The following is a 25,827-nucleotide window of genomic DNA, read 5'->3' as shown; positions in this document are numbered from 1 at the left end:
GGGCAACGGGGGGAGGAGTCACTCAACAGACGTTTCAGTTCTTCCTTTTGTAGGAAAGGATGAATCACCAATGTGTCCAGAGAGAGAGAGAGAGAGAGAGAGAGAGATCAAACTTAAACCAGAAAAAGTCATTTTTGACCGGATAAGATGTGTTCAGCTGAGGGTGCACATAAAAGTGAATAAAGATATGAAAGTTATGGACACTGTTCAAATCTATTAACAACGATCATAGAAAATACATTTCTGAAGAGCAGCTTTCCAAGATATCAAACAAGTACAAAGTTGAAAGATATTCTTCCATGTATAAAAACAGAAACCCCACCGTAGCAGCAGGCCATGCAACAAACATGAGATCAAGAGCCCTGAGAATAGCATTGATATTATCATATAGTGAATTCAACATATGACAACATGAACTGTAATTAGTTTTAAGGTCAGGATTTGATTATAATACAAAGGGTACTGATTTCAATCTAGGTTTAGGCCATTGACCTGAATTTAAAAAGATAGTATTTGGCACCGAACAAACCAGGCTTCAATCATTTTCTACATTGATTCATCGTGTTTCAAAATATGTCTAAATGACGGCAGTACAGCAGCAACTCTTAGTCAATGTCCAAGACATAGGTCAACTGAGTGCATGAAGACAAAAGTAGGTAGGCTATTGACAAAACACACGTAAAATAAGAATTCCTTGAAGCTTGATCATTATTGCAGCATTTTCCCCCCTGAGGCTGATTTACTATGTTGGACTGTAAATAAAGATGAAAGTATTCAAATCTATCTGCATTAACCCCCCCCTCCATTACCCTAACCCCATAGGCAACTCTTCAACCCCCCCCCCCCTCCTCTATGGCACCTCTCTCAGGGCATGAAGAGTGCAGGCTGCATGCTGATGAAGGGGAAGTCGTAGTGGTCTGGCAGGCCCTGGTGAGCCGTGCTATTGAAGTCCTCCCAGGAGAAGGGAGGGAGGTCGCACTGCGTCGTGGGACCATTCACCGCCTCCGCTCTGAACTCCTGCGTCATGTGGAAGTCAGTCACCTACAGAGAGAGACAGAGACAGATGTTTATTACATTATCGTAAAATATGTAGAGATCGAACTGAATGAACGCTAGTTAAAGTTCTTCCTTGGTGTCATAGCATCCTCCTGGGCTGGGGTCTTTCTCCCTCAGGTCATTACAGCAACAGATGGACTTGCATGGGTCACCCTTGGAGTAGGGGTCATTTTTGTAGTCTGAAAGAGAAAGGAACACGGTTAACAGCTACTCAAAGTGAGAGCTGAGAGAATGTCGGGAAGAAATTAACTAAAGGAAATAACTAAAAGCTAACCAGAGTAATAAGAAATGGCCACAGGTAAAGGCAAGGAACGTAGGCACACCGTTGTATCTCATGATGTGTTTGAGGAAATATCTTGGCCCGGGGGCAGAGGTCATAGGGGAAGTCCTCCCCGTACTCCTCACACATCTTCCCATAGCCACTCAGGGTGTAGATCTTTGGGTGGAAAGGCACGATATAGGAGGACCAGTAACCTGGGAGAGGAAGATCTTGCTCAATTACCATCTCCCCCATGGATTTTATCCCTGCTAAGTTTATGCTTAAGATGTACATCTATTGGCAGTACTATATCCATATCCGTGTTCCTCACCCCTGGCCAGGGCCTGAGTTTGGTCAGAGAACTCCACAAGGCCAGGAATCTGCTCCACCACTGTCAGAGCCCCATCCTCTATACTGTGGCCCAGGGTCACTTTTCTCATGTCCACTATCATGTGCTGGTTGTTATAGGTGCATAGAGAGAGAGGGAGAGTGAAGAAATGTGTGAAAAAATGCATTGGAAACTACTGTACTGTAGACCATTATCAGAGGGATAAACCAGGACAAGATTTCAAATCAAATGTATTTGTCACATACACATGGTTAGCAGATGTTAATGCAAGTGTAGCGAAATGCTTGTGCTTCTTGTCAGGATTTGGCCAGGGTTGTTCCGGTTTTTGGTCACTAGATGCCCCCATTGTGCTTTTTGACCTTTTGTTTTCCCTTGATCCCCATTATTATTTGCACCTGTGCCTTGTTTCCCCTGATTGTATTTAAACCCTTAGTTTTCCTCAGTTATTTGCTCTGTGTTTGTATGTTAGCACCCAGCCCTAGTATTCTGTGAACTATTGTTGATCCCGGTGGACTCTCTTGTGGAATTCTGTTTTTTGTTCTTGTTTATTTATTTTTGAGTATCTTTTGAGGCTTTTTATGCTATACGTACCACCTTGTGGATTTACCTTTTTTTGTCTTGGAGGATTACCTTTGTTCTTGTGGAATTCCTTTTGAGGTTGTGGAGTTACATGTTTTCCTGAAGGACTTCACTTTTTACTTCAGTAAATACACCGTCTCAAGTACTGCTGTGTCTGCCTCATCTTCTCGGTTCTGCCGACTATTCGTGGCTCAGTTGGTTAAGTGACTGTTTCTCACTCTGGAGACCCGGGTTCGTAACCAGGTCCTGACACTTCTAGTTCCGACAATGCAGTAATAGCCAACGAGTAATCTAACCTAACAATTCCAAAACTACTACCTTATACACACAAGTGTAAAGGGATAAAGAATATGTACATAAAGATATGAATGAGTGATGGTACAGAACGGCATAGGCAAGATGCAGTAGATGGTATCGAGTACAGTATATACATATGAGATGGGTATGTAAACAAAGTGGCATAGTTTAAAGTGGCTAGTGATACATGTATTACATAAAGATGCAGTATATGATATAGAATACAGTATATACATATGAGATTAATAATGTAGGGTATGTAAATATTATATTAAGTAGCATTGTTTAAAGTGGCTAGTGATATATTTTACATTTCCCATCAATTCCCATTATTAAAGTGCTGGAGTTGAGTCAGCGTGTTGGCAGCAGCCACTCAATATTAGTGGTGGCTGTTTAACAGTCTGATGGCCTTGAGATAGAAGCTGGTTTTCAGTCTCTCGGTCCCTGCTTTGTTGCACCTGTACTGACCTCGCCTTCTGGATGGTAGCGGAGTGAACAGGCAGTGGCTCGGGTGTTTGTTGTCCTTGATCTTTATGGCCTTCCTGTGATATTGGGTAGTGTAGGTGTCCTGGAGGGCAGGTAGTTTGCCCCCGGTGATGCGTTGTGCAGACCTCACTACCCTCTGGAGAGCCTTACGGTTGTGGGCGGAGCAGTTGCTGTACCAGGCGGTGATACAGCCCGACAGGATGCTCTTGATTGTGCATCTGTAGAAGTTTGTGAGTGCTTTTGGTGACAAGCCAAATTTCTTCAGCCTCCTGAGGTTGAAGAGGCACTGCTGCGCCTTCTTCACGATGCTGTCTGTGTGGTTGGACCAATTCAGTTTGTCTGTGATATGTACGCCGAGGAACTTAAAACTTGCTACCCTCTCCACTACTGTCCCATCGATGTGGATAGGGGGGTGCTCCCTCTGCTGTTTCCTGAAGTCCACAATCATCTCCTTAGTTTTGTTGATGTTGAGTGTGAGGTTATTTTCCTGACACCACACTCCAAGGGCCCTCACCTCCTCCCTGTAGGCCGTCTCGTCGTTGTTGGTAATCAAGCCTACCACTGTAGTGTCGTCCGCAAACTTGATGACTGAGTTGGAGGCGTGCATGGCCACGCAGTCGTGGGTGAACAGGGAGTACAGGAGAGGGCTCAGAACGCACCCTTGTGGGGCCCCAGTGTTGAGGATCAGCGGGGTGGAGATATTGTTACCTACCCTCACCACCTGGGGGCGGCCCGTCAGGAAGTCTCTGGATAAGAGCGTCTGCTAAATGACTTAAATGTAAATGTAATGCAAGTCCAGTACCCAGTTGCACAGGGCGGGGTCGAGACCCAAGGTCTCGAGCTTGATGACGAGCTTGGAGGGTACTATGGTGTTGAATGCCGAGCTGTAGTCGATGAACAGCATTCTCACATAGGTATTCCTCTTGTCCAGATGGGTTAGTGCAGTGTGCAGTGTGGTTTAGATTGCATCGTCTGTGGACCTATTTGGGCAGTAAGCAAATTGGAGTGGGTCTAGGGTGTCAGGTAGGGTGGAGGTGATATGGTCCTTGACTAGTCTCTCAAAGCACTTCATGATGACGGAAGTGAGTGCTACGGGAACAGGAACAATGGCGGCCCTCTTGAAGCATGTGGGAACAGCAGGCTGGGATAAGGATTGATTGAATATGTCCGTAAACACACCAGCCAGCTGGTCTGCGCATGCTCTGAGGACGCGGCTGGGGATGCCATCTGGGCCTGCAGCCTTGCGAGGGTTAACACATTTAAATGTTTTACTCACTTCGGCTGCAGTGAAGGAGAGTCCGAATGTTTTGGTTGCGGGCAGTGTCAGTGGCACTGTATTGTCCTCAAAGCGGGCAAAAAAGTTATTTAGTCTTCCTGGGAGCAAGACATTCTGATCCGTGACTGGGCTGGTTCTCTTTTTGTAATCCGTGATTGACTGTAGACCCTGCCACATACCTCTTGTGTCTGAGCCGTTGAATTACGACTCTACTTTGTCTCTATACTGACGCTTAGCTTGTTTGATTGCCTTGTGGAGGGAATAGCTCCACTGTTTGTATTCGGTCATGTTTCCGGTCACCTTGCCCTGGTTAAAAGCAGTGGTTCGTTCCTGCCATCAATCCACGTTTTCTGGTTTGGGAATGTTTTAATCGTTGCTATGGGAACGACATCTTCAATGCACTTCCTAATGAACTCGCTCACCGAATCAGCGTATTCGTCAATGTTGTTGTTGGACGCATTGTGTCATCCACCTCCCTCACCAGAGTTGTATCTGGAGAAGGTATTGGCCCACTGCTCCCCAGTGTGTGACAGGGAGTGGGCCAGACGCACCCTCTGCCAGGCCAGCAGGCTGTGGGGCGGGACCTGGGAGAAGAGGGACATGTTGAAGACGTTGTTGGTGGTCTGGGTCATCATCAGGCCACTGCCCAGGAGGTAGAAGTCATCCAGAGACACCAGGAAGCCTGTGTAGAGGGTGTTCTCACAGTATCTGTTTCTGTACTGATGAATTCTGAAGCATGTTAACAGAGGCTGAGGCTGTCATTGAGGTATCCATATGCATCCCCCTCTTTTTCTATCACTCCTTCTTTCAGTTGGACAGTCTTATGTGTAGCATCCCAGTACACTGTGGCTGCTTTCAACTCTGTAAAGCAGGCAATATACACATGTCAACTTTCAACAGAAACATTAGAGTATTTATTTCTATTGACACGATCAAGTAAAAATGTATCGCTTGTGTACACAGATTTACAGATGTTATCGCAGGTGCAGCGAAATGCTTATGTTTCTAGCTCCATTTGTGCAGGATAGACAAAAAGTTAGTTTTTTTAATGAAAAAAAATTAAATGAATCATTACAGAAACACGAGCTTTGGAAATTCCTGGGTTTATCATTGATTTAAATGTATTCATTTCTGCACTTAATGGAGCAAATTGTCTCGACCACAGTACAACCCTTTACGTTTCACTGTAAGTTTCACTATGTGAGATGTCAGCCTATTTCGTCTAGCCTACACGTATACACGTTTTCGCTGTGTGTAATCAAATACAGCTCACAAAATAACTTCGGCTACAATGTTTCACTTTACTGTCAGCACTGGCGAAAGTCGCAGCAACATAGAAAGAAAACAAAAGACACCGCCTCTTCATTTCTGTTCGAAGAAAATACAGATTTTAAATGCGTGATTTACAGGTGAATGTTACCTGAATAAATCACAATATTCACAAAATAAAAACAGTGGGGAACTGAAAGTCTGGTTCTAGTTTATAGTTTCCTTATTGTTGGAGCCGGTGGGGAATTTATCACAAACGTGTTTTGAACAATATTAGCATAAGCAACGATAGTTATTTGCCTTCAAAATAAAAGTTCCTCATTGAAACTGACGCAAACTGATAAAAATAGTGGAATTATACCACAATTGGATTAGATAGTGCTAAACAAGTTTGGAATGTTGTGATATAAATTCAACAAAAAACAATTATTCGTTAATTTGACTAAAAAGTTAGTTGAAATTGCACTGCAGATGTCTTTCAATTCAGAATTGCAATGGGGGCATACTTATATGCACTGTACAGCAGTGGTGTAAAGTACTTAAGTAGTCTTAAATCGTTTTGTGGGTATCTGTACTTTACTTCACTATTAATATTTAGTTTACGTTTACTTTTACTTCACTACATTCCTAAAGAAAATAATGTACTTTTTACTCCATACATTTTTCTTGACACCCAAAAGTACTAGTTACATTTTGAATGCTTAGCAGGACAGGAAATAGTCCAATTCACACACTTATCAAGACAACACATGGTCATCTCTACTTTCTCTGTTTTGGCAGACTCACTAAACACAAATGCATAATTTATAAATTATGTCTGAGTGTTGAGTGTGCCCCTGGCTATCCGTACATTTTTTAAACAAGAAAATGGTGCTGTCTGCTTTGCTTAATATAAAGAATTTCTCATTATTTCTACTTTTACTTTTGATACTTAAGTATATTTTAGCAATTACATCTACTTTTGATACTTAAGTATATTTAGAATCAAATACTTTTAGACTTTTACTCAAGTAGTATTTTACTGAGTGACTTTCACTTTTACTTGAGTAACTTTCTATTAAGGTATCTATACTTTTACTCAAGTACGACAATTGGGTACTTTTCCACCACTGCTGTACAGCCTAATCTATGGATTGTGCACCCATGAAATGGGGTATCAGCCTACTCAGTGTCACGCACAGAACACAACTATAGTTAAATAAAGGTTCAATAAAAACAACAAATTAAAAAAATTCAAATTAGTTTACACAAATATTAGCATCTTAACTCTTATTGCAGGACTTTGACTGTGGGAATTCACCACGCTATTCATCCTACTGTGTATATTTTTGGTGTGTAAACTCTTCACAGTTGTGTTCTGTGAGTGTCACTGAGTAGGCTGATACCCCATGGCTGGGTGCACAATCCATAGGTTAGGCTGTACAGTGCATAAACTGTAATTATGCGCCCAATGCAATTCTAAATTCAAATATATCCACATTAAAAATATATATATTCTTCAAATGAACAAATCATTTTTTTGTTGAATTTATATAACAACATTCTAACCTTGTGTAGCATTATATAGTCCAATTATGGCATATTTTCACAATTTTATCAGTTTACATCCGTTACAATGACGGATTTTTATTTCAAAAACGAACCTGCCGATTCCGCTATTGTTGCTCTCGGGAATGTTGTTCATGACACAATTTATCTCGATTGGTTACCCTCCATCTTGGATTTCTCAACAGAAGCAAGATCCCATTGTATCAGCCTACAAAGTGAAACAAGTATACTCCACTAAAGTCATTAATTATATAACATACGGTACCAAATACATCATCCAGAATACGATTAATGATCGAACCATTAATTCCAATGAAGGAAAATGAAATTTGACGCAAAAGAATAGTCCACCCCAGATGGGACTCGAACCCACAATCCCTGGCTTAGGAGGCCAGTGCCTTATCCATTAGGCCACTGGGGCGAGTGCGAGCAAACACACGGGGGCGTGTCATTTTAAATTTAGAGTAATTCGTTAACGTTCATTTTCCTAACACGCACCGCATAGCATCATATCAAATCAAAATGTATTGGTCACATACACGTGTTTAGCAGATTTTATTGCGGGTGTAGCGAAGTGCTTGCGCTTCTAGCTCCAACAGTGCAGTAATATCTAATAAGTTACCCAACATATACCCAATACACACAAATCTAAGTAGGAATTAATTAAGACTATATACATATATGGTCGAGCAATGTCAGTGCAGAATGGACCAAAATACATTAGAATAGTATAGAACACAGTATATACATATCAGATGAGTAATGCAAGATATGTAAACATTATTAAGTGACTAAGATACCGTAGAAAGATAGAAAACAGTACATATGAGATAAGTAATGCAAGACATGTAAACATTATTCCACTGGATGTCATAAGGTGAATGCACCAATTTGTAAGTCGCTCTGGATAAGAGCGTCTGCTAAATGACTTAAATGTAAAATGTAAATTATTAAAGTGACTAGTGTTCCATTCCTTAAAGTAGCCAGTGTTTTCCAGTCTATGCCTATAGGCAGCAGCATCTAATGTGCTAGTGATGGCTGTTTAACAGTCTGATGGCCTTGAGAAAGGAGCTGTTGGGGACTGGGGACAGCAAGGAGCCATCAGGCCATGTAGTCCTGAGGCATGGTCCTAGGGCTCAGGTCCTCAGAGAGAAAGAAAGAGAGAATTAGAGAGCGCATACTTAAATTCACACAGGACACCGGATAAGACAGGAGAAGTACTCCAGATATAACAGACTGACCCTAGCCCCCCGACACAAACTACTGCAGCATAAATACTGGAGGCTGAGACAGGAGGGGTCTGGGGTCAGGGCCAAACAGGCGGGATATAACCCCACCCACTTTGCCAAAGCACAGCCCCACCCTCTGGAGAGCCTTGCAGTTGCAGGCGGTGCAGTTTCCATACCAGGCGGTGATACAGCCTGACAGGATGCTTTCAATTGTGCATCTGTAAACGTTTGTGAGGGTTTTAGGTGACAAGCCAAATTTCTTTAGCCTCCTGAGGTTGAAGAGGCTCCGTTGTGTCGCCTTCACCACTGCGGTCCCGTTGATGTAGATAGGGGGTGCACCCTCTGCTGTTTCCTGAAGCCCACGATCATCTCCTTTGTTTTGTTGACATTGAGTGAGAGGTTGTTTTCCAGGCATCACACTCCCAGAGTAGGCTGTCTCGTCATCATTGGTAACAAAGCCTACTAATGTTGTGTCGTCTGCAGACTTGATGATTGAGTTCGAGGGGTGCTTGGCAACACAGTCATGGGTGAACAGGGAGTACAGGAGGGGGCTGAGCACGCACCATTGTTGGGCCCCTGTGTTGAGTATCAGCAGAGTGGAGGTGATGTTTCCTACCTTCACCACCTGGGGCGGCCCCTCAGGAAGTCCAGACCCAGGGCCTCGAGCTTAATGATGAGCTTGGAGGGTACTATGGTGTTGAATGTTGAGCTATAATCAATAAACAACATTCTAACATACGTATTCCTCTTGTCCAGATGGGATAGGGCAGTGTGCAGTGATGGCAATTGCATCGACTGTGGATCTATTGGGGCGGTACGCAAATTGAAGTGGGTCTATGGTGGCAGGTAAGGTAGAGGTGATATATGGCTAGTGACTATGACTAATCTTTCAAATCAAATCATGATGACAGAGTTGAGTGCTACGGGGTGATAGTCATTAAGTTCAGTTACCTTTGCTTTCTTGGGTACAGGAACAATGGTGGCCATCTTGAAGCCTGTGGGGACAGCAGACTGGGATAGGAAGATTGAATATGCCCGTGAGCACACCAGCCAGCTGGTCTGCGCATGCTCTGAGGGCACGGTTAGGGATGACGTCTGAGCCAGCAGCCTTGCGAGGTTTAACACTTTTACAGTGCCTTGTAAAAGTATTCATCCCCCTTGGCATTTTCCCTATTTTGTTGCATTACAATCTGTAATTTAAATAGATTTTTATTTGGATTTCATGTAATGGTCAAAACAGTCCAAATTGGTGAAGTGAAATTTAAAAAATAACTTGTTTTAAAAATAAAAAACAGAAAAGTGGTGCGTGCAGGTGTTTTCACCCCCTTTGCTATGAAGCCCCTAAATAAGATCTGGTGCAACCAATTATCTTCAGAAGTTACATAATTAGTTAAATAAAGTCCACCTGTTTGCAATCTAAGTGTCACATGATCTGTCACATGATCTCAAACATATGGAAGAAGGTACTCTGGTTAGATGAGACTAAAATTGAGTTTTTTGGCCATCAAGCAAAACGCTATGTCAGACGCAAACCCAAACACCTCGCATCACCCTGAGAATACCATCCCCACAGTGAAGCATGGTGGTGGCAGCATCATGCTGTGGGGATGTTTTTCATCAGCAGGGACTGGCAAACTGGTCAGAATTGAAAGAATAATGGATGGTGCTAAATACAGGGAAATTCTTGAGGGAAACATGTTTCAGTCTTTCAGAGATTTGAGACTGGGACAGAGGTTCACCTTCCAGCAGGACAATGACCCCAAGCATACTGTTAAAGCAACACTCGAGTGGTTTAAGGGGAAACATTTAAATGTCTTGGAATGGCCTAGTCAAAGCCCAGACCTCAATCCAATTGAGCGGAACCCATCCACCATGAAGGAACTGGAACAGTTTTGCCTTGAAGAATGGGCAAAAGTCCTAGTGGCTAGATGTGCCAAGCTTATAGAGACATACCTCAAGAGACTTACAGCTGTAATTGCTGCAAAAGGTGGCTCTACAAAGTACTGACTTTGGGGAGGGTGAAAAGTTTTCCGTTTAAAAGTCTTCAAAGTGGTAGGCATGTTGTGTAAATCAAATGATAAACTCCCAAAAAATCTATTTTAATTCCAGGTTGTAAGGCAACAAAATAGGATAAATGCCAAGGGGGTGAATACTTTCGCAAGCCACTGTAAATGTTTTACTCACGTCGGCCACGGAGAAGGAGAGCACACAGTCCTTGGTAGCGGGCTGCGTCGGGGGCTCTGTGTTATCCTCAAAGCGTGCGAAGAAGGTCACATGTAAACATGTGATCCAAACAATCCAGTTATATCTTTTATCTTTACACACAGAATGGTTACCAAGTCTTTTTTTGCAGAAACTTTAATTGAATCAGAATAATGAATGTATCCTTCTGCCACACAACATGTAACATAAACAAAGACAGAAGAGCTCAACACAAGATTAAAACACCCATAAGAAATAAAAAATATTCAATATCTTCATAAAATAAGACATGCTGGAAGCTCCAGCAATGTAAATTCTGATATATTCTTAATATTGTAAATCCTTTATGAGCCCATGGTTTTCACAATGAATACATACTGTATTTGAATAATATATGAAGCATAGAGCAAATGAAAAATTTACACAATATCAAATTGGTATAATGTTCAAGGTTCACTTTGTTTGTGGAACTGAGCGAGAGTAGCAATGTAACCAGATTAAAGCTTCATCACAAAATCAATACAGTTCAGTAGTTGACAAATCAAAACATAAAGACAACAAAGGTCCCTTTGATTAAATACATTCCAATTTGAAAGAACACAGCCCTCTACTGCACTTGTTTTATGATTATTAAACTGTAGTGGGGCTGAGAATCTAGCATCGGGTGCAGCAGCGAGGGAGAGACATCCTTAACAATAACAAAAAACACACTGGAATTATAACATTTAATTTGACCAAGGTTCCTTCATCTAGTTTAAAATGTGGTTTGGGCTGAACCTTGCCCTTGCACACTCATCCTTTACAAGTGATTTGTACCTCACTATGTTTAGCTACCCCATTAAAATTTCATGTGGTTTAGTGCAGATACAATGCAAAATATTGAGTGGGACTGTTAAACTTGTAACATCAGGGCTTGTGTCAATGGAAAATGAGTCCTATTTTGGTCTGTAGCCAGGTTAATGATGACTTTTAGTCATGTGTTCGCCCCAAATGACTTCATCATTTTATTGGGAACAGCATTTAACCACTGTCATCTCATCAAGACAGGACTGGCCACTTGTTGAGAATAGACGCGTCTGTTCACATATGATTCAAATGAGACTGAAGGCACCCCAAACATATATACACTCCTAAACTGAAGCATCAGCACCTCCTAAAACCTGTAGATAAAAATACACTTTGCCCAATCATTCTGTAACATACTATGCTGCACTCATTTAGCAACGATATAACATTTTTTTTAAGGAAATATTTTACATTTACATTTAAGTCATTTAGCAGACGCTCTTATCCAGAGCGACTTACAAATTGGTGCATTCACCTTATGACATCCAGTGGAACAACCACTTTACAATAGTGCATCTAAATATTTTAAGGGGGGGGGGGGGGGTGAGAAATATCATCCACCAATCTGATATGCGTGTTTGGTAGGAACTAGAAATAAACTTGCAGAATAAACTGAGCCAGAAAAAACCTGTTGAATCAATTCAAGCCCCAAAAAGTTAGTTACAGTGATGGCTGTCAGTTGTGGAAATGGTATTGGTTACAGTAGGTTGCAATAGTTAGTTCCAGTACAGCTGAATAGCAGCAATTTACAGTAGTATTTTCCATTGTGATGACTTTGCTGACCATTTCCACATATTTAACTAATCATTGCTAAATAAATGCAGAGTGGCAGTTGATAGACGTAGGTGGAATTTTGCTCCAGAAAACAATCATATTAACTCTCAATAATCATCAATCAGTTTTTCAGCACCGTTCTCAGCCTGCTTGCCAGCACCCACATCCTGTTCTTCACTTCCTCCCCCCCCCTCCTCTTCCTCTTCTTCTGTGAAGGAGCGTGACTGGCTGCCGTAGTTGATCATTGTGCGGGAGAGGTCCACCTCGATGGGGAAAACGTCAGCATCCTTCAGCACGGCATAGCACTCGTCGTAGTAGCGCGACATGCCTGACACAAAACGCTGCAGCTGGAACACGATGTCCTGGACTGAAGCAGGAAGGGAGAAAGATGTTAACACGCACCCTACCTTTATACCATACTTTAGACAGATCTGGTATTTCCTAGCAGTGCAGAGGTCAAAGAAAGAGTTGTTTACAATTAGTAGGCCATCTGTGCCGAGAAACGCTCAGCCTCATACATTAGTATATCGTGAATCTGGGAGAGAGGGACTGATCATACATTAAATCAAATTTACCCACACTGGGCACAGATGTCAGTTTAACATCTAGTTTTGATTTACATTTGATTGAGGTTTCAACTAACTTGAATCCAAGAATCTAAAATAATTATTATAAAGTTGGGAATTTTTATTTTATTTTAATTCCCTTGCATTGATGATTTTGCAAATCCAATCAGTTTTCCACGTGGAAACAACGTTGCTATACCCAGTTTTTGCCCTGTGGAAAGGCTTTTATATCCATTAGTAATGGGCAAATGGAGAGAGACTGTTTGGAGAGATACTCTGTCCACTTATTACAGGTAGCTGGACAGAGCGTTAATGGAGAGGATGATTCTCCTAGGTAGACAAACAGAGAGAGAACAAACCATGTTTCTGGTCCAGTAGCTCAATCTTCTCCAGCACATCCTTTCTCATCTTGGCAAACCGAGCACGGGCCTCCTGTCGACACCGCAGCACAAGCCGGTACTCGTAGTTCCCGGTGCCGACGCGATACATGGGCTCTCCCATCGCCTAAGGAAGCACACAGGTATATAAGAAAAACTAAATCACAAACACGCTACAGAGATCCACTTTGTTACTCATTGATATATCAATGTTTCTGTGTGGACTACAGGCATAGGAAGTAAGGTAAGGTACTCACAATGCAGCTGTACTCTTCATCATCCATCTCCTTCACTTTCAGACAGTAAGACTGGAACACAAAATGGATGAACCTTTAAGCCAATGACTAACACATTAGAAATAAACGCTTCGGTACAGTTTAGGCCCAGTTTTTAGTTGATCAATGTTGACCTTTTGAATAAGGGGTCTGCTCTCACCAAGTACTCAAATTTGACATCCAGGTATTTGCGGATGGTGAGCTTGGTGTCTGGTATAGCCTTATGAAGGTAGGTGTTCAGGTCATGGAGCATCTACAAAACAGGATACAGAGAGAGGAACATGATTCATTGATTCCCAATATATATATGGATGTGTGGGGATGGAAGTGATCTAATCTAGGTATATGCAGGAGTGAATGCAAGCTTGTTGGGGTGTTGGCATATGAATCCTGTTAATGGTTTGTGTATTGATTTGACTGTTTGTTCATTTCTTCTACTACTCACAGGCTTGATGGTCTTTAGCAGCTGGATACCGTACTTCTCCATGTTGCGATGAGCCTCAGCAAACTTCACAAAGGCCTCACTGGCTGCAGCCTGAGGCTCCCGTACCCCGATCACAGAGAACACATCCCCAAACGCTGAGGGTCGTCCAGGCAGAGGGAGAGTGTGGAACAATCAAACACCATCCAGTCTCATGGCATGCAACACATTACTGTAAATACAAACCTGTTCGCTTTCAGTGCGAGGGAGCTTGAGTATGATCATAGTACATGGTTATATTGTGTCTAGATCTGTAGTTTAACATAATGTTTGTGTAGTTTCAAGGCGTGGCAACTCACCTCTGTGTGTCTGAGAGAGTTCAAAGAAGGCTCTGAGCAGTCTTTTCGTGTGCTCCATCAGGCCTGTAAAGAGACAAACAAGGACAGTGGTGCATGAAGAAGGGAGAACGTATGGAGAATGTCACACATAATAACATTAATCATTTAAAAAATACCTTTGTACAGCTCTGCTGTTTTCTCCAACTCCTCCAGCCTCTTCACCAGACCATCTGAAAACAAAAGGGCCTAGTATGAGGACACTTACAGTAGTAGCGTAGTGCCCCTCTCCGGTCCAGATGATATCAGTCATCATGAGATTGCACAGAGCTTATGCAGTGGCCGTGTCCGAATACCCATACTAGCATACTAGATAGTATCTGAAAAAAGTTGATATATTTTAAATAGTACTCCGAATGAGTCATCTAATACGTGATTGCGTTGAATCCCACCATTCGTTCATCTTTGTACTGCGCATCAATTTATCTGATTATCAGCTTTTGTCAAGCACGCGAGTCAGAAAAGGCAAGTGAATTCTACGAGATCAAATGACGAAATTAGTTTATAGTTTAAGTATGTGGTACCCTAGTACAGTTATTTGGACAGGGCCAGTATCGTAGGGGTGATGTCAACTAAATTGGCTTCAATTGACTGTAATTGGCTTCAAGTGTATGCAATGAGGAAAGTAAAGTCAGAAATAATAGAACTGTTTAACATGGCCAGAAGGATGGACAGCGTGTTTTGTCCCAGTCTCACCATTGCAGAGTATGGCTCTGCTGAGCCCCAGAGCGTCTGCTGTACCAGAGCTCATGTTCTCCACCAGGCGGTGCTTCACCTTCTTCAGCACTAAAACACACCAGATGTAGAAACATACTATGATGGTAGCATCTGTCTTTCTGGTGAGTAAGAATGGTACTCTACCCATATATAGGAAACTGCCAAAATAAAGGAAACACTTGAGTAAATGAGGGATACAATGTACTGTATATTGAAAGCAGGTGCTTCCACACAGTTGTGGAATTAATATCCCGTCATATGCAGGGTCATGTATTTAAAAAAAAGCCCAATATTTTTGCTACCATGGCTAGAAAAGATCTTAGTGACTTAGTGAACTCTCAAGTTTGACAAGAGCTTCAGTGAAAAGGACTGCTCAATTTGTTGATATTTCATGATATGCCACGGCCCTGCCAGTCACCCGATCTCAACCCCAGAGCAGATTCTGGAGCGGCGCCTGAGACAGCCTTTTCCACCACCATCAACAACAACAAAACATCAAATTATGGAATTTCTTGTGGAAGAATGGTGTCGCATCCCTCCAGTAGAGTTCCAGACACTTGTAGAATCTATTCCAAAGAGAATTCTGCTCTATTGGCTTGTTACGGCCCAACGTCCTATTAAGACACTATGTTGGTGTTTCCTTTATTTTGTCAATACCTGTATATTTTAGAGATGTATTGTGCAACTGTTACCTATGTCCAGCGACTTCCCCTGTTTGGGGTCAGCCTGCAGCTTGTTGTAGTGGATCGTTGCTTCTCCCTGCAAAGAAAAGAGGAATGAATGGAAGAGATAAGACAGTCACTCAAACACCACCTCAGTATAATAAAAACCATGATGCAAATCCACAGACACTTCGCCCAGGGATCCTATTACTCAAACTAAAATATATAGCCTATGGAGTTCCCCAGGCAATACAGTATTGCTAGATCTACCCAACATTGGCTTTCTCCCCTGGTTAGTCTGGGGATTCGTGTTACAGGCAGGTTATAGTTAACAAGGTATTGCCAAACAATCCATGTGTACAAAGTGTGTCTGGAAATAATATCAACTGAAAACCATGAAGGACAAGACTGCACAATATAGCAGTCTAAGCCAAACAAAGGTGCTTCTGCAAGTGTAAAAACATTAGAATGACAGATTCTCTGATAAAACTGCACAACGTTTGCAAGTAATATCAATAAATACTACTGTGACAATTTCAACTCAGTAGGCATAGTATGCAAAAAAAATGAAAGAGTCAGCGAAGCCTAAGGGCTACAATGGCACATACTAATCCTTTATACAGACAGTGGAGCGTCTCTCCCCATCTCTCTAATCCTGAGCACAGACCATGGTGGGGTAGTCATTGAACTCGCATAGCTTCCTGTGTTGTCACAATGGATTTAAAAACAACATTGCCACTCCACACTGGTGACATGAGGGTCCAAACTCCTGGCTATTATCCTGTTCTCACTAGCTCTGCTGAGCGATCTGAGGTGTCCCTATTATTGAACATCGAATAGTGACCACAGTCCTTTTCAGACTGACTGGTCATTTACTGATAAAAAACACAGAATCCAGAAATTAAATACTGTGGCTTTGGACTTTCTATTTTTATCTACTGGTAAGTGTTAGTCTTGTTAGTTTTGTCAGTGTTGGTACAAGGTTTGGGTTGTGTGGCGAACAAAAAAATAACTATAGGAAATACACTAACTGGTTTGTAGTCTTTTGCAGTATCAAACAAAAATAGATTGAAAAGCTGATTCCAAGCCCTCTTATTGTACCTGGACAGCCTGAATCATCTTTGCCACCTCCACCTTTGTCTTGCCCTTCACAGGTTTTCCGTTCACTCCTGTGATCTCATCGCCAGCCGCCAGAGTCCCCTCCAGAGCAGCAGGGGTGTTGTCAAAGACCTGACAGAGATCCCAGTTACAGGTAAAGAATATATCCAATAATGACAAAAACCAAGCCATAAGAGCACAGAGCCTTAAAACAAACTGCTTTAAGAAAGTTCAAGATAATGGTTTATGCATCTATAATCTAATGTTCCTGATTTAGTTAACACTCTGGTTACATAGCTACTGAACCAAACAACCGCTCTAATGGACTGAGGTACAGTATAGTTACATAATACCTGTACAATGTAGAGACAGGGACAGTACTGCGCCCCACCCCCGATGCTGATCCCTATCAGGTTCTGAGCATCCTTCTTCAGGGATATAGTCCCAGGGACTGTAGGGATCCCCCTGTTGAAGAATAATTGGAGATCTTGTTAATACATTGTCTGTCTAGTTTCTACAATATGATTTGGGAAAGCAAGCGCTGTCAAAGCCAATTAGATGTACAGTGCATTTGGAAAGTATTCAGACCCCTTCACTTTTTCCACATTTTGGTACGTTACAGCCTTATTCTAAAATGGATTTTAAATGTTTTATTTCCTTCATCAATCTACACACAATAACCCCATAATGGCAAAACAAAAACAGGTTATTAGAAATTTTGGCAAATGTATAATACCCCCCCCCCCCGGAAATATAACATTTACATAAGTATTCAGACCCTTTACTCAGTACTTTGATGAAGCATCTTTGGCACCGATTACAGCCTCAAGTCTTCTTGGGTATGATGCTACAAGTTTGGCACACCTGTATTTGGGAGTTTCTCCCAATATTTTCAGGTCTCTCAAGAGATGTTTGATCAGGTTCAAGTCCGGGCTCTGGCTGGGCCACTCAAGGACATTCAGAGACTTGTCCCGAAGCCACTCCTGCATTGTCTTGGCTGTGTGGTTTGGGTCATTATTGTCAAGGTGAACCTTGGCCTGAGTCTGAGGTTCTGAGCCCTCTGGAGCAGGTTTTCATCAATGATCCCTCTGTACTTTGTGCCGTTCATCTTTCCCTTGATCCTGACTAGTCTCTGAGTCCCTGCTACTGAAAAACATCCCCAAACCATGATGCTGCCACCACCATGCTTCACCGTAGGGATGGTATTGGCCAGGTGATGAGCGGTGCCTGGTTCCCCCCAGATGTGATTCTAGGCATTCAGGCCAAAGAGTTCAATTTTGGTGTCATCAGACTAGAGAATCTTGTTTCTCATGATCAGATTCCTTTAGGTGCCTTTTGGCAAACTCCAAGTGGACTGTTTTGTGCCTTTTACTGGAGGAATGGCTTCGGTCGAGCCACTCTAGCATAAATGCCTGATTGGTGGAGTGCTGCAGAGATGGGAAAACCTTTCCCTAAGGACAACCATCTCCACAGAGGAACTCTGGAGCTCTGTCAGCGTGACCGTCGGGTTCTTGGTCAGTTTGGCCTGGCGGCCAGCTCTAGGAGGAGTCTTGGTGGTTCCAAACTTCTTCCATATAAGAATTATGGGGACAACTGTTGTTGTGGACCTTCAATGCTGCAGACATTTTTTGGTACCCTTCCCCAGATCTCTGTCTTGACAAGATCCTGTCTCAAAGCACTACAGACAATTCCTTCAACCTCATGGCTTGGTTTTTGCTCAGCCATGCACTGTCAACTGTGGGACCTTATATAGACAAGTGTATGCCTTTCCAAACACACACACACACACACACACACTGCTCAAAAAATTAAAGGGAACACTAAAATAACACATCCTAGATCTGAATGAAAGAAATATTCTTATTAAATACTTTTTTCTTGGATGTGCTGACAACAAACTCACGCAGAAATTATCAATGGAAATCAAATTTATCAACCCATGGAGGTCTGGATTCGGAGTCACACAAAAACCACACTACAGGCTAATCCAACTTTGACGTAATGTCCTTAAAACAAGTCAAAATGAGGCTCAGTAGTGTGTGTGGACTCCTCGTGCCTGTATGACCTCCCTACAACGCCTGGGCATGCTCCTGATGAGGTGGCGGATGGTCTCCTGAGGGATCTCCTACCAGACCTGGACTAAAGCATCCGCCAACTCCTGTACAGTCTGTGGTGCAACGTGGCGTTGGTGGATGGAGCGAGACATTATGTCCCAGATGTGCTCAATTGGATTCAGGTCTGGAGAACGGGCGGGCCAGTCCATAGCATCAATGCCTTCCTCTTGCAGGAACTGCTGCCACACTCCAGCCACATGAGGTCTAGCATCGTCTTGCATTAGGAGGAACCCAGGGCCAACCGCACCAGCAAATGGTACCTAATGGCAGTCAGGCTACCTCTGGCGAGCACATGGAGGGCTGTGCGCCCCCCCAAAGAAATTCCACCCCACACCATGACTGACCCACCGCCAAACCGGTCATGCTGGAGGATGTTGCAGGCAGCAGAACGTTCTCCACGGCGTCTCCAGACTGTCACGTCCTCAGTGTGACCCTGCTTTCATCTGTGAAGAGCACAGGGCGCCAGTGGCGAATTTGCCAATCTTTGTGTTCTCTGGCAAATGCCAAACGTCCTGCATGGTGTTGGGCTGTAAGCACAACCCCACCTGTGGACATCGGGCCCTCATACTACCCTCATGGAGTCTGTTTCTGACCTTTTGAGCAGACACATGCACATTTGTGGCCTGTTGGAGGTCATTTTGCAGGGCTCTGGCAGTGCTCCTCCTGCTCCTCCTTGCACAAAGGCGGAGGTAGCGGTCCTGCTCCTCCACGTCTCCTGATGTACTGGCCTGTCTCCTGGTAGCGCCTCCATGCTCTGGACACTACGCTGACAGACACAGCAAACCTTCTTGCCACAGCTCGCATTGATGTGCCATCCTGGATGAGCTGCACTACCTGAGCCACTTGTGTGGGTTGTAGACTCCGTCTCATGCTACCACTAGAGTGAAAGCACCGCCAGCATTCAAAAGTGACCAAAACATCAGCCAGGAAGCATAGGAACTAAAAAGTGGCCTGGTTACCACCTGCAGAACCACTCCTTTATTGGGGGTGTCTAGGCTTAATGCCTATAATTTCCACCTGTTGTCTATTCGATTTGCACAACAGCATGTTAAATTTATTGTCAATCAGTGTTGCTTCCTGAGTGGACAGTTTGATTTCACAGAAGTGTGATTGACTTGGAGTTACATTGTGTTGTTTAAGTGTTCCCTTAATTTTTTTGAGCAGTGCAGTATACATACATACATATGTAACAGAATAACTTTACGTCCGTCCCCTCGCCCATACCCGGGCGCCAACCAGGGACCCTCTGCACACATTGACAACAGTCACCCTCGAAGCATCGTTACCCATCGCTCCACAAAAGCCGCGGCCCTTGCAGAACAAGGGGAACTACTACTTCAAGGTCTTAGAGCAAGTGACGTAACCGATTGAAACGCTATTTAGCGCACACCGCTAACAAAGCTAGCAGTTTCACATACATACACACACACACACACACACACAAAACATTTTTTAAAACCTGTTTTCACTTTTTGAAAAGGATGCAAATCATATTTACTTACAGTTTGTCCTCCTCCAACTCATAGTCCATGTCTGTGAACATTCCAGGACTGTTTATCCTGTATAATCTGGCTAAGAGGAAAACAAGAATGGCATTGATTAATCTTAGTCTATAAAGACATTTAAAAAAATAAGTTAACTAGTTATGTCACACAAAATTCTATCACGGGTTAAGGTTGCCAATGCTGACACAGTAAGTGTAACAGAATATGTGGGCAACAAATATAACTAGAAAGCTTTCCTTTATTTGCTGGCAAGAAATTGGAATTAGCTTGTCAGTTAATGATGAAGCCAACAGTAAATAGCTGAGCCTAGCTTGAACCAACCAGTACCTGGGCTTTAGTAGACGACGAATATGACGAGATCGTCGTCTCCACAAGCACAGTTTGTAGGTCCTGGTTCAAACCTAGCTAGGCTTTTATTTAACCAGGCAAGTAAGTTAAGAACAAGTTCTTATTTACACTGACGGCCTACCCCAGCCAAACCCTAACGACGCTGGGCCCATTGCGCGCCACCCTATTGGACTCCCAATCACGGCCGGTTGTGATACAGCCTGGAATCGAACCAGGGTCTGTAGTGACGCTTCTAGCACAGCGATGCAGTGCCTTGGACCGCTGCACCGTAGCTAGCCACTTCCCTAAATACTGGTTAGCCTACATGCTAGCTAGGCTACCCTATGTTGGCAGCTGTCAGCAGTATGTATATTGCAAATGAGCATGATAAAAAAGAAAGGTGGCCACTTGCCAGCTATTTACCTCCGACAGTTGATGACGCGCGTTATCTTAACACAAACGTTTATCTCATGCCCCTGGGGAATGTTTCTTTAAATGTACATTTTATTTTAGATTATTTTGTATTTCTTCGGACCACTTCACGGGTTATTCATCTGTCAAAAATAAGATTCTGTTTACTTGTCCTCGTCACTTCCGGGAATTTAGCGGAAACAGTCACTGATTCCCTTTTCCTATTTCCCCAAAGATATGTTTATTTATTAAATAGTAACATGCAAAACAGCGCTATCCTGAACACTTGGGACGTCCCGCCCTTACCTTAACCCCTACCCTAACCATAATCCTTACCTAACCTTAACCCTTACCTTAACCATTTAACGTTTCTACTTCAATGGGGTAGGGAGGTCCCAAGAATTCCAGATAGCAAGGACCATACTGTTTTGGACTGGATTTCAATATTATATCATAAAATTCATGAACACGCTGTAATTTAAGAGATGTATAAAATTGTATTTGTGGATTCATCTACTTATTCTACCTGATGCCTTTTCTAAAAGTTTTTTAATAGCGTTTTTGTGTTTTTTTTGCACTTGGAAGACCATTCAAAGACTAAAAGGTTGATAGGATAGGGGGACGTAGTCACACTTTCACAGCACATATATCTGAATATACTGTTGATTCATAAAATCTATTCACTGTTGTATTTGTTAAGGGCAGATCATGCACTTTAACTGTCCAGTGGTTCCAGATTTCTATTAAATTATATAATTAATTACAATATTAGTTGTAATAGTTATTTCCTTTTTAAAATTATGTTTAAAAGCCGCTTTTCTGTGTTTGAAAGAACAGAATGCTGTGGGCGTATACCAGTCATTAAAAATATTAATGACAAGTAAACGACTTAATAGCCAGCTCAGCCAATGAGCCAATTAGCCGTCTGGGACAAAAACGTGACATCGTGTTATATGAGGAAATAGCATGCATTTTTTTTTAACGGTCTGTTTGAGATACAACAAGTGTGTGTTTTCTTCTGAAATGTATGCTTTGGCCACAAAATATGAGTAAAATATGAGTTGATAACATTATTTGGGTATGAGTTAACACAGCATGAGCTTTTAAAAGTGAGATTTTTCACTGGACAGTCATTTACTTTAAACACTGTCATTACAGCACCACTAGAGGCTGTCAACCAATTAGCATTCATGGCTCAAACCACCCAGATAATAATATACAGTGCAGCACTACACAGTTGATTACTGATCAGATTGACTTTGATCAAAGATCAAGCTTTTCCATGTGAGTAAAAGCATCAGTTTAGTAGGCAACTATCTTCACTGTCAGTCTGCCACCAAGCTTCTTCTAATAACCTAGTATTGAGGTGTGAGTGAGATAATCATTTTTATTTATTTATTGAATCATCATTAATCATGCCTCATTATCATGCTAATCAGTGAGTGACCTGTGCGAGGAGGGTTGGGCACATAAAAGGATAGTTCAAACTTCCAACTAACATTTTACTCTCTGTATCTCAGTAAATAAGGCTATCTTGTCTGATCCCAGTCCGTCCGTCTTGCAAGTCAAACAACATTCAGGGCCCCTTTCGCCACCAGTGACAACATGGCAATGCCAATGGTAAGTCTCATTAACTTTCATGCATGGCTGATACTTTTATTCCACATAGTTGCTTACTGAAGAGGCTGTGTTTTATACAGGCAGCCCAAATCTTATCTTTTGTGGGAAAAGATCAGAATTGGGCTGCCTGTGTAAACGCAGCCATAGTGGCCTACATGCTTACTGCACTCAGATATGTGTTGCTGAGTGAATTAATTTAAAAGGTCAGGCCCTTGAGTCTTGATTATGTTTTGACAACATGGTCATTATTGAAAAATAAATATATGCATGCACTGTACATTGTGATTCCAATGATTATTAAAAGTCAGTCATTAAATATTTTATAACCCAAAATGTCATATTAAAATACAAAATCACATTTACCTTATGTTCAAAAGCACTCCATTTAATTATATTGTTCTTCATAGGAACTTGAGCTGAAGCATGTGGAGCTGAGAGCTGGAGACCAGTTCAAAGTACAGGGGAGGATTATGGATGAGGCTGAGAGGTACATTTAAACATTTTCATTTTTCATTTTATTTAACTAGGCAAGTCATTTAAGAACAAATTCTTGTTTACAATGACTGCCTACCCCGGCCAAACCCGGACGATGCTGGGCCAATTGGGAGTTTCCCTGTGAAACTCCCAATCACAGCCGAATTTGATGCAGCCTGGTTCGAACCAGGTACTGCAGTGACGCCTCTTGCACTGAGATGCAGTGTCTGCACCACTTGGGAGCTGCATTTAACTGTTTTTTGTGTTTATATCGCACAGAGGGACCCATACATTAATCTTATGCATAAAAATACAAATAAAACTACCAGTTTCACAAATTATTGCTCGAAAGAGGAGAGGACGGACCAGAGAAGGGTTTTGTTTTGGTATACTGTATGTGTGAAATCAATTCATGTTAGACAGATGTGTATTGGGGTTTCTGGATTTCCTTTTTCCGATATCCAGGTTCCAGATCGACCTGGGCTGTGATGAAGATGACCTGGCACTGCACTTTAACCCACGCTTCAATGATGACACTGATGGTACTGTGCTCGTGTGCAACTCAAAGATTGCCGGCTGCTGGGGTGATGAGAAGAGAGAGATCCACAATCCACTCCAAAGGGGTTCTACATTCAAGGTGTGAAAATGGAGGTTGAAAATATGGAGGGAGGGGGGTTTGGTCCTGACTATAAAAATTGAGAATCTTGGGCATAATGTTTCAGGTGTTCAATATAACAAAAACAATTAGGGCCTATGTCCATGTAATCTCCCGCTAGTGTCGTTTTAAGGAAACTAGCGCTAATGCTTAGTCCAGCATGTTCGTTGCAATTGGCCATGTGGGTGTAAGGGTGAATGTGCTACAACACTAATGATATAAACAAATGGGGTTTCTCCCTCTCAAGATTGTGCTGAAGCTGACGGGCGACATGTTTGAAGTGGAGATGCCTGATGGACAGGAGATCCAGTTCCCCAATCGTGAAGGCCTACACGTCATTACCTACATTCGTATCAAAGGAGACCTCAAACTTACTTCTTTCAAAATCTACTAGACCCCAATATGAGGGGTGATTTAGTTAGATCAATGGGTTAGGACAGGAGCAATGACACTCAACAAATCATTGTTCTAATATATGTATTAGTGAACTGTTTGGCATATTAAATATGTATCTGGGTTGACCACAGTCTATCACTGTATCTTTTTTCCCCATAGTATGGTATATTTGTTGCAATGATATTCACAATCTCACGTACACTAAACGGGTAATATGAAGATGAGGTTATGGAACTATTTGCCCTGGAATTTTAGGTCATAATACCTTTCCAGATCTTCTTGAAATCGCCAAACAAACCACTTCCAGTATGGAAGTTCAGAGAGGTCTGGTGTGATGCTCCAATCAGCAAATCCTGGGCTATTTTTTTCAGTTTTCTTTCAAAATATATTTAATTTTTGATTCATGGGATGAGTAAAACCGGCCATTACTTGTTACTGAAGTTGTACAAAAATCTATCCAAAATTCTCCTGTGTCCTTGAAGTGGCATCCATTGATTTAGTTTAGGGCGATGAAAAGGGAAATTGTGATCCTTTGGTTTGGATGCCACTTGGTGTTTGTGCAGATGGCTTTACAGAAGGGACACCGTACCCAGCAGCAATCACAAAAGGGTTTGATCAGAATCTCATCTGGCCTCTCCCTGAACTGCTTCATGCCCAGGAGTGACACGTTGCTGAGGCTTCTGTTGATCTCCATGATTCTGTTGGCAAGACCTTCCCTTACCTCTTCTTCGAGGAAGTCAAAGTCAGTTATGTCACAGAAATCCCTGAAATGATTTTCTGCTCATTTCAGATAATCTTTTAGAGCCCTGGAAAGCTCTCTTTTAGAGCCCTGGAAAGCTCTCTAAGCCACATGTTGTTGTCTCCATTTCTGTTTTTGACAGTCTTTGTTGCTGTATGCACTGTTGGCTCACACGCTGCTCTTTAGCTGTTATGTTCCCTTCAATCAAGGCAAGGACTTTGGACATTTCTGTGAGCATATATTTCTCTACATTCTCTCTCATAAATTTCTCAGTGTTTCCTTGGGTTGTGAATGTAGGTCATGAACTTGTCAAAGTTCTCCTCTGCCAGTGATGTCAGGATGTGTTTCTCTGTGTTAGGCCTGTTTCCACTGAATGGTGGGTGGCTTAATTGCGTTTCTCCAGCCAAGTCAATGGCCGTCTGGTCATAAACCGCCTGTACAATAGATTCTTTCAGTGTGTTGCAAATTCACTCACCAATCACAGCTGCAGATGAGGAACCTTTGCAGTGTTGCTTGGAATTTCTGTTGTATTGTGTTCTCTTCTGCTCCAGGTAAGGGCATCATTGTTGCTTCTGAATTTGTTATGGGAATCTGCTAACTTACTTCCTGCAAGCTCATACACATGAAGTGAAAGATCAATCGTAAATTCCTTTTTGAATGCATATTTTCTTATCTCAGATTCAAATTCCTTTATGCTTTCTTTGACATGAGTTGGTATTTCTTGCATGTAATTGTCATTGAAACTTGTCTAAATTAAGGGTGAAAATAGCCAGTAGGCAATACAGTGCAGAATGAGTATCAGCAAAATAAATTATTATGAATTGAGTATGGTGGATCAAACCTACTTTTTTGAAGTGATTTGTTTGACAATCAGATGAAAACATCACACAACACCCATGTAATGT

General features: G+C 42.3%; 2 protein-coding genes, 1 non-coding gene and 1 pseudogene across 5 annotated transcripts; 1 reads left to right on the top strand and 3 right to left on the bottom strand.

Moving 5' to 3' along the window:
* Positions 1 to 864: 864 nt before the first annotated feature.
* LOC123999055 lies at positions 865 to 7,255 on the bottom strand (annotated as a pseudogene).
* A 212-nt stretch (positions 7,256 to 7,467) lies between these two features.
* On the bottom strand, positions 7,468 to 7,540 carry trnar-ccu. Its single transcript has one exon. It is a non-coding gene; the product is annotated as a tRNA-Arg (tRNA).
* A 4,021-nt stretch (positions 7,541 to 11,561) lies between these two features.
* Positions 11,562 to 21,234, bottom strand: LOC124000306 (PRKCA-binding protein-like). Of its 3 annotated transcripts, none has more exons than XM_046306579.1 (13): positions 21,051 to 21,234; positions 20,298 to 20,367; positions 17,035 to 17,146; positions 16,685 to 16,813; positions 15,614 to 15,680; positions 14,901 to 14,990; positions 14,324 to 14,377; positions 14,169 to 14,231; positions 13,834 to 13,967; positions 13,549 to 13,641; positions 13,371 to 13,421; positions 13,096 to 13,240; positions 11,562 to 12,537 (listed from the first exon to the last, which is right to left on the bottom strand). In XM_046306579.1, exons 2-13 carry the CDS (start codon positions 20,336 to 20,338, stop codon positions 12,278 to 12,280), a joined length of 1,239 nt encoding a protein of 412 aa, XP_046162535.1. In that variant the 5' UTR covers positions 20,339 to 20,367; positions 21,051 to 21,234; the 3' UTR covers positions 11,562 to 12,277. The 3 variants fall into 3 exon arrangements, with proteins under 3 accessions (XP_046162535.1, XP_046162536.1, XP_046162537.1); XM_046306580.1 differs by having other exon boundaries at positions 20,298 to 20,363; XM_046306581.1 differs by lacking the exon at positions 21,051 to 21,234 and adding an exon at positions 20,628 to 20,770.
* LOC124000307 (galectin-2-like) lies at positions 16,321 to 24,308 on the top strand. Its single transcript, XM_046306582.1, has 6 exons — positions 16,321 to 16,524; positions 16,738 to 16,835; positions 22,559 to 22,658; positions 23,066 to 23,145; positions 23,598 to 23,769; positions 24,035 to 24,308. The coding sequence occupies exons 3-6, from the start codon at positions 22,644 to 22,646 to the stop codon at positions 24,179 to 24,181; spliced, it is 414 nt and encodes a 137-aa protein (XP_046162538.1). The 5' UTR covers positions 16,321 to 16,524; positions 16,738 to 16,835; positions 22,559 to 22,643; the 3' UTR covers positions 24,182 to 24,308.
* The last annotated feature ends 1,519 nt before the right edge of the window (positions 24,309 to 25,827 follow it).

The sequence above is a fragment of the Oncorhynchus gorbuscha genome, linkage group LG16, assembly GCF_021184085.1.
Source record: "Oncorhynchus gorbuscha isolate QuinsamMale2020 ecotype Even-year linkage group LG16, OgorEven_v1.0, whole genome shotgun sequence".
In the NCBI taxonomy this organism is placed as follows: Eukaryota; Metazoa; Chordata; class Actinopteri; order Salmoniformes; family Salmonidae; genus Oncorhynchus; species Oncorhynchus gorbuscha.
This window is presented reverse-complemented; position numbering and strand designations above follow the sequence as displayed.